We start from the raw sequence: 12,158 nt of genomic DNA, 5'->3' as shown, positions 1-12,158 counted from the left end.
ATGTTTCTATGGTGGGATTCACCACAGCTTTTTTTTGTCTCCCTTACAGTAAGATGAATCGTGCCATAAAGACCTCTTTTTCTCTTCATTGACTACAGAAAGCTATCTTGGTGAAAATACCTTTATTTGGGCTGTTGGATACCACTCTAATTAAGCTTTTTCAGGAGGAATTTAGGTTGTGAAATTTCCTTGTCTACTGCCCTTGTCCTTTTGTGTTACTACACTACGCACACATAAAGGAAAGCATGCTCTATAAACTGAGTATAATTTAGCTCACAATACAGCTTAAATGGGGGAGGACCATGTTTCCTGAAAACGAGGTGCTTTGGATTTGGCTGGGATAGGGTTAATTTTCTACATAACACCTTGTATGGGGCTATATTTTGGATTTGTGCGGAAAACCCTGTTGGTAACACAGGGGTGGTTTAGTTATCGCAGAGCAGTGCCTACACAAAGCCAAGGTCTTTTCTGTTCTTCACCTCACCCACCAGTGAGTAGGCTGGGGGGGCACAAGGGCTGGGAGGGGACACAACTGAGACAGGTGACCCCAACTGACCAAAGGGATATTCCAGACCACAGAGTGTCATGCTTAGCATATAAAGCTGGGGGAAGAAGGAATGTGGCGAAATTTGACATTTTGGCTTTTGTTTTCCCGTTACACGTGATGGAGCCCTGCTTCCCTGGGGATGGCTGAGCACCTGCCTGCCCATGGGAAGTAGGGAATGAATTCCTTGCTTTGCTTTGCTTGTGTGTGCAGATTTTGCTTTACTTATTAAACTGCCTTCATCTCAACCTACAGATTTTCTCACTTTCACCCTTCTGATTCTCTCCCCCATCCCACATGGGCGAGTGAGCAAGGAGCTGCGTGGGGCTTGGATTATTTGTTAAGAATTTAGGAAAAATCCCAGAACTCCTCAGCTCCAGATTCTGTGTGCTTTACAAAGGCTGGATTTGGCTCTAATTAGCTGCAGATATTTATAGGATAGGTGTTTATGGTAAGGGAGCACAGATCCTGTCCTATCCTGAAGGCGTATCAGCAAGCTGAGAGTGGCCATCGATGGTTGTAGCCAAGCTCACTGTGCTAATGTCTCAGGACGACATTGGTGGTTGGTGACCTTAACAATGATGCCAAGGGATGAGTGGGATACAGAACTCTTGTGGTCCTCTGGTTTTTGTTTTGGGCTGATGGACATGACCAGACCTGTTCTGGCATGATGGGACTCCATACTCTTCCTCAGGCAATGGTTACACATGCTAAAATAACTCTTGACAGAAACACTGAAATAATTCCACCCATTCTTCTTTCTGCAGGGGGTCAGGAGCTTCACATCGGAATATCCCAGTTTGCCAGCTACCATGGGGCAGATATCAAGGTCCAAATTGGGGGCTCAGGGGCACAGATCCAGGTGCAGACGGACCGTGGTGTCAATGTGACGCTTCCAGCTTTGGCTGCGGGATGGTACAATGTTTCTGTTATCATCAATGGCGTTGCTGTCACTTCACACAGGTGCGTCAATGTATGTACCTTCCGTAATATATAAATACAATTCTCCATCCTGTTTGATATTTTAGGGTTAATCTGAAAATAAAGGTAAGAGTTTTCACAAATTCTGTACCTAACGGTGAAATCTGCAGTGTGGTATAAAATTATGAATAATTATCAAGGCATTTATTGATCTGTGAAACCGAAGTCAGCAAACTGCTAATGCTAGTCAATTAACTCCCCTTGGATCAGTAGGAGGCAGAAGAGAAACATTTTAGAAAAAACAGTTGATTTGATGAAAAATGCATATTCAGGAAATCAAAGGTATTCACAGATTCAGGTCAAATGCAGATAAATCCTGCTGTAGGAAAACAGCACAAGAGAAGAAACACTTTTCATGAGAAAAACAAAAGCTAGTTTGAAAAATAAAAAAATGCTTTGTTTGGAGAATTTTTAAATGATGCAGTTTCCATCTTTTAAGGTGACACCTCAAGTTCATACCCAGATAAATGTAGTATAAGTGAATTAAAATGTGGGGGAATACTGACCTTAAAGGGGGATGCAACAATGCATTCATGAGCAACATAGTTTTGCTCCTCAGCCACACAGCGTCCATGGCAGCTGCTAGGAATGATTCTGAAACAATGGTGCTGGGGAGGAGGGAGCTGCTTTTATTGCTCACAAACCACCCTAAGCTGCTTGTTGAGTTTTTGTACCTCAGAAGGAAAAAGCCCGTGGTCAGTGGGATGACATGCAGGGATTCATCCTATCTGATACTGGAGTCTGTTAGCGGCACCATCACTTTGCCTCCAGGGACAGAGAGTGGAGGGAGATGGGTCATCCCAGGAGACAACTCTGATCTCTGGTGGGCTGGATTGCAGGCTTGGGAAGGTCTACTTCTCTGATGTGTCTTTTTAGGACGGGGCTGTTTTTGAAAGGAGGGTGATGAGGAGGAAAAATAGATGTAGGTGGGACAGAAGCAGAGCTACATCCTTATCTGAGCAGGCTTCAGGAGGCTGTCTCTGGGTTTCCTCTTGCTGAGGTTTCCTCTTGCTGCAGTTACCTCTGCTGCCTCCTGGGAGGACATAAGGAGGGAAGGCAGCTGGGATGTCTCTTCAGTCCACTTGCATCTCCTGTCCATGGGCATAGCTACAGTGGCATTTGTTTGGTAAACCCCTCCCTCGTTCTTGCTTATTTTAATGGGCAATTCAGTTGTACCTCATGAACTAAATTTGACTCACAGGTTGCCACTTGATAAGACAGCATTCATAATAGATGTCACTGAAATCACATGGAAAAATTTGGTGTGTGGGGTGGACTTGTCACTGTGGCATTGAACCAAGGGGGTGTGACAGGCGGATGTTTGGTCTTCCAACCTAGAAGGAGTTGTAAGAAGGAATAGCATCGCAGCAGGAGAGAAAAATATATACAAAAATAAACCAAACCCCTTTCTATGTTGCTTGTGTTTTGCAGGGTTGAGCCATTAATCCAGTACATCTCGGAGATCTTCGGCATAGAGCCATGTTGTGGCTCCTTTCTGGGTAAATCAGTACATCTGCAGCCATTTAGGGACGTTAAAGGGATCAAGGGCACAGTTTTCCTGCAGGAATGGAAAGGGCATCCCATTTCACATCAGTTTAAATGAGGGTGGTTTAAATCTGTGACCCTTGATTATGCAGACAGCAGCAGTCTGGAAATGTGGGATTGTAGTGAGCATCCCTCTACCTGGTTGGCTGGCTCTGGGCTCCCTGTGCTTTGAATTTCATTTCCCCCAGTGCTTGCTCATGTCTCCTTGCATGTTCCTATTGGGAAAACAAAGCACACCCACACCTGACTCATCTGTGCTGTTTCCTTCAGTCATTACACCTCCATCTTTCAAAGCTTTCTGCAAGAAAGTTAGGTGGAAAGCAGGGTACAATTGTGCTTTGAATCAAACAACAATTTCAAGTGATCCCAAAGGGGACGTTCATTTTTAAGTTGAAATGACAAAAAAACCACACCCTTTTCCAATGTTAATTTTAATCGAAAGGGAAATATTTATAATTCCCATTCCAATCTTTTAAACATTGGAAATAATTTATGTGTGTTTCGGAGCAAAACATCTCTGAATTAAAAAGAAAAGTTTTACTTTAAATCTTAAAAAGCATATTTGGGCTGGTTGATTTATTTTGTCATTTGGCTAGGGGTGGGGGAGAGTTAAATCCCTGTAGTGAATTTTACATGAGCCCTTAGAAATGCTTTTATAGAAGACAGAGAAATTCTTGTGATGCAACTTCAGGTCCTCCACAGATTTCTTTCTCAGGTTTACAATGCATTTAAAGATACAAAAACTCAGTGGCTTTGTGGTGTATGATTAGTTCAATAGTTTGTGAAGTGCCCGAGCCTTGAAAGATGAAAGCAGGGATAGAGCTTGGAGAGTAAAGCCTATCATTTATGAAGATTAAGCTATACTAAAAAAAATAAAAATAATAATAAAAAAATTTGCACCTTTTCATATTTAAGCTTACATTGAAATTTAAATAAGAACTGATTAACTCTTTGGCTATAGTTTTATGAATGGCTTAAGCTGACTTAGAATATCACTGCTGCAAAAAGCCCCAGTCTTTCTCCCCTTTTCTCTAATCTTTTGTTGTCTCAACGCTTTCGTGGCCATCTGATTAAGGATTGGAGCTTGCTCAAAAGGAACCCTGTCATAAAACCAGTTATTTTTCAGCCAGATCATGGGAAAAGAAAGGGCATGGGCTTAATGGACAAAGAGGCTGAAACAAGGCAGGGCATGGGGGGTAACAGTACTGAAAACTAAAGGAAGATCGAGAGAGGCTTCAGCTGGGCTCTGGGCTTGGGAGCATGGGATTAGGCTGGGAATGCTGGAGGGTTTGCATTTTTATGATTATGACTTCCTAAAGTCCAGACTGCTCCTTCTTCAGTGCTGCCCTTCTTCTCAGCACCCTGGGTGGCAGTGCATATACCGGTGCTTTACAATGTTATATAAATTCATACGTCAAGATTCATGCTTATTCCAGATAATTAGCACCTATTGTCACTGGCAAGGGTGGTAGCAGAGACTCCCAAGGCTCCTTCTCCTGTCAGTGTGGAGAGGAAAACTCCATTGCCATGCTGTAGAACAACTGTGCTGGATCAGACCAAAGATAGCCTGTTTCCCAGAGTGACCCAAACATGGGATGATTTAGGAAGATTATATGAGTGAGGAGCAATGGATGATGATACTTCAACAGACTTCCAGCTTCCAGCACTAGACAACAGGACAACTCATTTGGGGGTCATAACTTTGTATCTAACTCTTCCTGGATTGCTTTTCCATATGAATGATCCTATCAGTTCACATCGAGCCTTGTTTACCCAGTTGCTGTCATCTTCCGTGGTCTTCAGTAGATACCCAGGGAATGAAAACATCCAGGGCAAAGACAGGGGAAAGCAGGCAGCCTGCCTTCCTCCAGCCCCTGCGAGGGAAGCCCTGGTCAGAGTTGCCTTTGACAGTGGAGGGGGAACTGCTCTTCCCTTTCTCTTCCTGTTCTACCCACTTTAAACGGTGCAGGCTGGGAGTATGTCAGTAGGGGGGGAGGGCTTGAACTTGGAAGCATTCATCAATATATCAGCTTTTCTGGTCAGTGAACTCCTCGCGGGCAAGTGACCATCAGTGCATGGCAAATCTGGTGCTCTGCCTGAGTGGCCAGGCAGAACTGAAGACTGAAGGAAGGTCTGCAGTTCCGGCTTTTTGTTCGATAGTTTATCATAACCCATTCTGTTTCTCTGTATGCAGCAGGAGCAAACCATCTCTACCATCTTCTGTACAAGCAATCCCATTCCCTGAAGAATTAATTCTCTGTTTCCTCGCAGAGGCCCTTTCGCAGTGGCTTCTTCTAGTTCTGTGGTGGCTTTCTGCTGTCATTTACTGCCATGAAGGTCCCTGGCTATCTGATACCTTAGCCTCCTGTTCACGTAGGACTATCCTGATATATGATGGCTATTATCTCTAGCTGTCTTGTTCAAAAAAAAAAAAAAAAAAAAAAAAAAAAGACTTAATTTCTTCATCCATTCACCCTGGCCAAGACTGTCTGCCGTGCTTATCAGCTTTATGATGGTTTGTGATTGTTCACACACAGTTATTAATTCCTTTCCTGCATATAATGTCTTTCTTCCTTACTTTTTTTTTTTGTTCATTCCTAGGTGGAACGCTGCTCACAATCTCTGGGGTAGGCTTTAGTCAAAATCCTGCCCTGCTTTCTGTTTCAATGGACAGGCGAACCTGTACGGTTACTCACTTGGCAGAAGAGACAGTTTGGTGCCTGACCCCTCCAGCTGCTAATTTGCCCAATGAAGATTCACAAGACGTGTCTGTCAGAGTAAACGTAGTCATCAGCAGTAGGTCACTTCAACATGCTTTCTCTGCAAAAAGGACCACCACCTTTAATTACCAAAGAGCTCTGACTCCTCTGATTACTGTCATTGAAACAGAAATCACAGACAGCAGTCTGCTCTTGAGCATCCAGGGGATAAACATCACTGGATCTGTGGCTAAGCTTGGGCTCAGTGAATGTGATCTGGAGTTTCAACGTGGCAACAACTCTGCCATGTTTTATCAGTGCTCTTTGCCACTGAGCAGCCTGGAGCCTGGGACTTTCCCCATCCAGGTTATTCAGAGGCAGCTAGGATATGCTCGTGTGACAGCAAGGCTGCAGGCCCTTACAATAACTCCACGGATAACCTCTGTATTCCCATCACAAGGATCAGTCTGTGGTGGGATGTTACTCACTATATCTGGTATTGCTTTAAAATCCAGGAGGAATTTGGTACGGGTCAGCTTGGGAAGTAATTATTCCTGCGAGATCCAGAATTCTGGTAACGATGCCATTAGTTGTACCGTCCTCCCAGGCGCTCATCCTTTGCATTACCGCTGGTTGGCTGAGGTGTCTTGGGTTCTTAATGTCACAGTGACTGTCAACGGGATCACCAGTGTCTGCCTTGGAGACTGTACACTCCACCTTCATGAGCAGTGGACCCCCATTGTAGATCTGGTGACCTGGGAGATGAATGAGACGTTCACCTACGTGATGATCAAAGGACAGAGTTTGGCATGGGCAAGCGATAGCCCCGTGGTACATGTGAATAACCAGGCTGTCTGCAAGGTAACTTTCTGGAATGAGACCAGCATCAAGTGCCAGACGGGTTGCATTGCCCCAGGGGAGCACAACGTTTCCGTATCCAACAGGCAAAGTGGGCAAGCTTGCTTCAGAAAGGCGTCCAGTGCTCTCACCATCCTGCCCCAGGTGTACCGGTTTTACCCACGGAACTTCAGTACCAACGGTGGAGGCCTACTCACCCTAGTAGGCTCGGCACTGAAAGGAAAGAGAATGACTTCTGTTCTCATTGATCATCACCCCTGCCTTGTTCTCAGTGTCACCTGTGTAGCTATCCAGTGCACGGTGCCTCCGGGTAAGGGGACTAGGGCTTTGAGTCTAAAAGTAGATGGCATCTCCTATTACCTTGGAAGGATAAGTTACAGCGAGGAGTTCACCCCAGCTTTCCTTTCGCTTGTTGCAACTGGTCTCCTTTTAACCGTGACAGTTTCGCGAGTCACAGAGATGGACACCATCGACGTATTTGTTGGAGACTTTGCTTGTAGCGGTGTCACCATCACTCGCTCTGCTTTGCAGTGCTCAGCTCCCTGGCTCCCTGCTGGCAAGTACCATGTGCTGGGCCTAGATGTCCCCAGGGGCTGGGCTTCCTCCAACCTGACCTTCACCTCTCCTCTGATGGTGGCAGCTGCCCACTACAACTGGGGTAAGTCATGGAGGCTTGCTGCAGCTCCTCCACTGAGGGACTGCAATGACTGTTATTTTTGGCATGAAAGAAAAAATATGACTTCGAAAAAATATGACTTCAAAAAAATACCCTTGTTGAGAGCTGACTGTCGGGCTTTGCCTTAAATCCCATTTTCTGTCTTTTTCCAAGGTGGTTTGAACGGAGGAGCGCTTTACCTGCGTGGAACTGGGTTTTCCCCAGGGAATACTTTGGTCACAGTCTGTGGCACCAGCTGTGGACTGTTGGGCAACATGACGATGACTGACCTGAGCTGCCTTGCCCCACGCTTACATGGTCAGTTAAGATGCAAAACCTGGCATTGTGTTAATGTCTTCTAAAAAACTGTCTTGACCCAAAACTGGGGGATCCCAGGGGAACAGAGCAGCAGCAGCAGCTCTGGAGAAAGGAGAGGAGCCAACATAGCACTGAATTGTGGGTTTTGAGCTCAGTCTGAAGACAGTTGCTGTCAGGGGCAGTTTTTGTGTCAATGGCCATGGTTTTGGACTAGATCCACCATGCGCCTGTGGTCACTCATGCTTTGTGGATGTGTATGAGATATGCTTCATCAATTGTGCAACTTCATCAGTTCCTTGTGGCAATGACTCCTTGGGAAAACGGCCTCATACAAAATGTGCATGAGAGCTGCAGGGCTGGGTACCCGAGCTGCTCTTGGCCATCGTGACCATCGTAGTGAGCTGAGCTCCTTTAAATGTCTTTTCTTCTGTGGCCTCATGTGTTTTGTGTTTTGGCTGCATGGTGGGACAGCTTCAGTGGGGTAAGGGGGTGGTGGTGGGGGAAAGATAAATGACTGGGAGGGTGAACAAAAGATGTACTGTGGCCAGTTCATACCTTTTGGAAGCTGGAGATAAGAATTTGAATTCCTTGAAAGGAAGATGGGATCATCCCACAGCCAGAACATCCTCCTTAACTGGAGAGTGGTAGCAGGGAATGATGCCAAAAACTAGCTCTTTCAGAGAGAAATAACCCTGCCTCAATTTTGGAGGAAACTCTTTGAAACGGACATTTCCTGGGGGACAGGATTTATTCCTCCCTCTCCAGCTGGCAGCACAGAATTAGGCTTCTAAGATCTGCAAAAGGCAGGATTTAAGACTTGGAATCTCACCCTGAGTCATATGCCATTCCCCAAACACTAGGCAAGAGCCCCTACCTTGGTGCTGCAGCATTCCAACACTTGGTCATGTAACACTTCAGCCCCTTCGTAGCTCTGATGTGAGGACAACATCCTGAGATCTACAGAAATATTTGCTGTTCTGTGGCCATTCAGAGGTCCATCATCCAAGTGACCAAAGATTTGTAGCCTCCTATCTTTTGTGGACCTGGAAGAAAGCTGACAGGGAGAGTGTCTATCAGAGTAAATGGCCAGGGTTTTGCTCAAATGTGTGTGAACTCTCCATCCTTCAAAATAGACAAAAGTTGACTAGATTAGTTTCTGAGAAACCAGTCCAATGTGAAATTTAATGTTCTTTTGAGCAAGGATTGGGACAAGAAGCATCCAGTGGTGGTCTTCAGCCCCAATTATTCCAAAATTCTTAATTTATTCTTATAATTTCAAATGGTCCCTTTCCTCATCCATGAGGAATACTAAGAAAAATGGAGAGGAGGGGAAAAAAGGGATTTAAAACCCAAACCCAAACACTCAAAAGGAGACGCCAAGAGGTTGTAAGGCCTCAATTTTCTTTCTTTTAAAAAAGATCCAGGCATAGTCCACAAAACTGCTTATTATTGTTTTTTAACCAAGAAAAAAGACATGGTGCTGGAGCATTGATAAACCTACAGCACAAAACAGGGAAGTCTGGTTATTGCAGGAAGAACAGCAGAATAAAATGCAAATCAAATTGATCCAGACTGTGAAAACATTAATAACTGTGTTCAAAATTCACCGGGTGGTGGGTGGCAGAGGCAGCCTCGGGAAAGCCATCTCAGAGGCAGGACCACGAAGCTTATTCCGACACTAGATGTCAGCAAGTGCCCGCTGATTGCTGGCCCCGTGCGGGCCGCCTTCCTGGCGAGGGGATGCGAAGGATGTGCTGCCTCACCAGCCAAAGGGATGCAGGCAGCCCTGCTTTGAGGCCAGTTACAAGACACCCCCTCTCTCCCCTGCCGTGGATTTTTGCAGCGTGCAGTCTTGCAAATCTCACCAGTCGAGTTACAAAAATGTTTCTCTCTCAATAGAGTATTTACAGGAAAATGTTGTGGGTTTTTTTTTTTTGGTTTTTTTTTTTTTTTTTTTTTTTGCATTTAAGAAAAAGAATAAAAATCCTTCGCAGGCTGCTTAAATCTGTGAGTGTTTGCCAGGCTATTTGTGCTCCCTGAGACAGCCTGTGCACACCTGCATGTGGCATCTGCGAATCTATAGAGTGAGATGCTTTCCAGACAGAGTTCCTCCTAAGGGTTATACAACCCCACCGTCTAGGGCATGAATGGACTTAAGTGCAGTTAGTCCAGTCTCACCTCGTGGTTGACGTGCTGCTGTTTGCCCAGGGAAGTTTGCTATTTGGCACTCACACATCCAGTGCTCAGACCTTTCTTTCACAGCCTCGTCCACGTGGGAGAGATGGCAAAGTGACTTTGGGGATGCGGGACCATAAGCCACAAAAGAGATGGGAGGGATAGGTCTGTGGTGCCCCAGGGCCCCTTTGGCACAGAGGTTGGCCCAGCCAGGTTGGATGCTTGTCTGATATTTTCTAGCACTGCTTGTGGACTGGCTGATGAGAAGTGAAGAGTTCAAGCTGCATTTCTTCTGTTACAGCATGCTGTGAAGCAGAAACACCTCCCCTCTGGCACTGCGGGATGTCAGGTGGCAGCTCACTGCCCTGGGGTTTCAGTGCTAGGTCATGTTGTGTCTGGCCTGCTTAAGATTAAGAGATGTTCACGTGGAAATCCCCAACCAGTCCATCTAGCTTACTCGTGATCAAATCCGTAGGGCAAGGCTCTGCAGGTAGGAAATGTGACTTTTCCTTTTAACAGGCAGTTTTCTAAGACATGAGGAACTGCTAGTCTCCACAGGATCCATCCATAAGCCTGCCTGCCCCACAGGGTCTTCCTTAGGAACGGGTGTTGAGAGGGGTTGCAGCAAGGTTTTGGTTTGATCATTGATAAGAGCTGGGCAGGCTAAGTACTGAAACTGTGCTCAATCCGGAGCACAAGGAGTAGGAACGTAAGCCCACATGCCTTTATGAAAACTGTTGCTTGTTGCCAGCTCCAGAAAAATTGGAACGGAGCGAAAAATTTGAGTTTCACTCTTAAAGCTTAAGAAAATTAAATAAAATTAATGAAACTACGCTCCCTTCATGGAAAAAATAAAACAAACCGAAACCCCCAAACCCAAACTAACCCACAAGTCTTTCAAGGTTTAGTAGAGAACTGGCTTGATCCTGACAGCTCTCCCCTTCTCTGGTTCTTGCTTTGTCACTCGTGTCAAGGCGCTGTTGTGAATAGAGCTGTGGATTCTCTTCAGCTCAGGTTAAATTTACAGAACACGTGATTAACGCCTGTGGGATTGGATTGTGCTCCTGTGAAAGATGGGAAGATTGGCAGGAAGCTTGAGGCAGGTGAGAAAATAACTGAATATTCCTATTAGGTGCCATTAGGTAGGTACCATATGTAAGTTTTGCAGTGAGCTGGTACCTGAAATAGTACGTTTGACATTGGGGTGAAAAAAAGCAAAGAAAACTAAAAGTGGTAAAGGCAGCACCTTTAAAAGGAGGTGAATTGGTAAGAAGATCCGTCAGGGAAAAACCTGGTTGCACCAGCATGCTTGGAGTAACAGGTCTGGCATTAGGACTTTGATATAACATCTCTTGGGATCTTTGGTGGCAAGTTCTGGACCTACTGTTAGCCAGATTACATTGTTAAAAGTGGATGTTTATGGAAGAGGATTTAGATGGAAGGCTAGAAATTAAATTAGGCTGGTTTAAAAGGAAGAGAGATATGGCTTGGTGGAGCTCTGTCTATGGGGCAAGAGTGGAGAGAGGAATGAGTTTTGGTTGCAGCAGTGCAGATGTTCCAAGGAGATGCGCTGAGCTAGGACTGAGGAGGACTACAGCCAGGGAAATGGGGTGATTTTTATGAGTAAATGCAGAAGATGTGAAGGGGACATGTCATGGCAATTGAGACCTCAGTAGAAACCACGGCCTCTGATGTTTGTTGTGGAGATCTAACTAAAGGATCCAAATGGTCCCTTCTGTCTTTCAAATCTGGAAATAGAATTAAGAAAAAGGCGGGGGGGGGGAGGGGGGAAGCATATTGATTACACAGCAGGAATGTTCTGACAGTGAGATCTATCAGGCAGTAGAATAGATGTTTGCAAAGTCATCTCTTGGGACTTCTGAAACTTGGCTGTGTGAAATGAATGTCTCCTAGGGAACAATTCCTCATAGTCAGAGGTCGGACTTGGTGACCTTAAAAGGTCTATTTTTCCCCTTTCCCATTTATTTATTTATTTTAACCTTTGTCTTCTTTGCGAAGCACATGTTAATAATGTGCTCTTCAGTCTATTTTGTGAGCGGTGGATGACCAGGGATGTGTGGTTTGGCACTGGGAGTCCTTGGGCAGTAGTTCAATCAGTCTGCAGCTGCCCTTGGAACTCCTGTAGGTTTTAGCCTCATCACACATCCGGCAGTTGTTATTAAACCGTGACCCAGAAAAAAGCCCTTGTGCTGAGCATCCCAGGATCCTGCCTTGAGCCAGAGTATCCCTCAAAGACAGGGTTGGGGTCGGTCGGTCCCTAACCCATTACCAACATGCAGAGATTTGGCTGCCATTGGGTCTTATCTGAAAAGAGAAGCTGTAATGGGACGAATGGGTTCATCTCAGTGATGGGATTGTATTA

The 12,158-nt window shown here is 45.4% G+C and overlaps 1 protein-coding gene across 4 annotated transcripts in view; it reads left to right on the top strand.

The window, feature by feature from the left end:
- The window catches only part of PKHD1 (PKHD1 ciliary IPT domain containing fibrocystin/polyductin), a 278,509-nt gene that overhangs the window by 50,328 nt on the left and 216,023 nt on the right, over positions 1 to 12,158 (top strand). For all 4 annotated transcript variants that reach the window (XM_037391751.1, XM_037391752.1, XM_037391750.1 and 1 more), the window contains 4 exons: positions 1,312 to 1,507; positions 2,957 to 3,024; positions 5,672 to 7,285; positions 7,457 to 7,600. In XM_037391751.1, the coding sequence (XP_037247648.1) occupies positions 1,312 to 1,507; positions 2,957 to 3,024; positions 5,672 to 7,285; positions 7,457 to 7,600 (2,022 nt within the window). The remainder of the gene's footprint in view (positions 1 to 1,311; positions 1,508 to 2,956; positions 3,025 to 5,671; positions 7,286 to 7,456; positions 7,601 to 12,158) is intronic.

The sequence above is a fragment of the Falco rusticolus genome, chromosome 6 (assembly GCF_015220075.1).
Source record: "Falco rusticolus isolate bFalRus1 chromosome 6, bFalRus1.pri, whole genome shotgun sequence".
In the NCBI taxonomy this organism is placed as follows: Eukaryota; Metazoa; Chordata; class Aves; order Falconiformes; family Falconidae; genus Falco; species Falco rusticolus.
The sequence above is the reverse complement of the archived record's forward strand: the minus strand, read 5'-3'. Positions and strand labels throughout refer to the sequence as shown.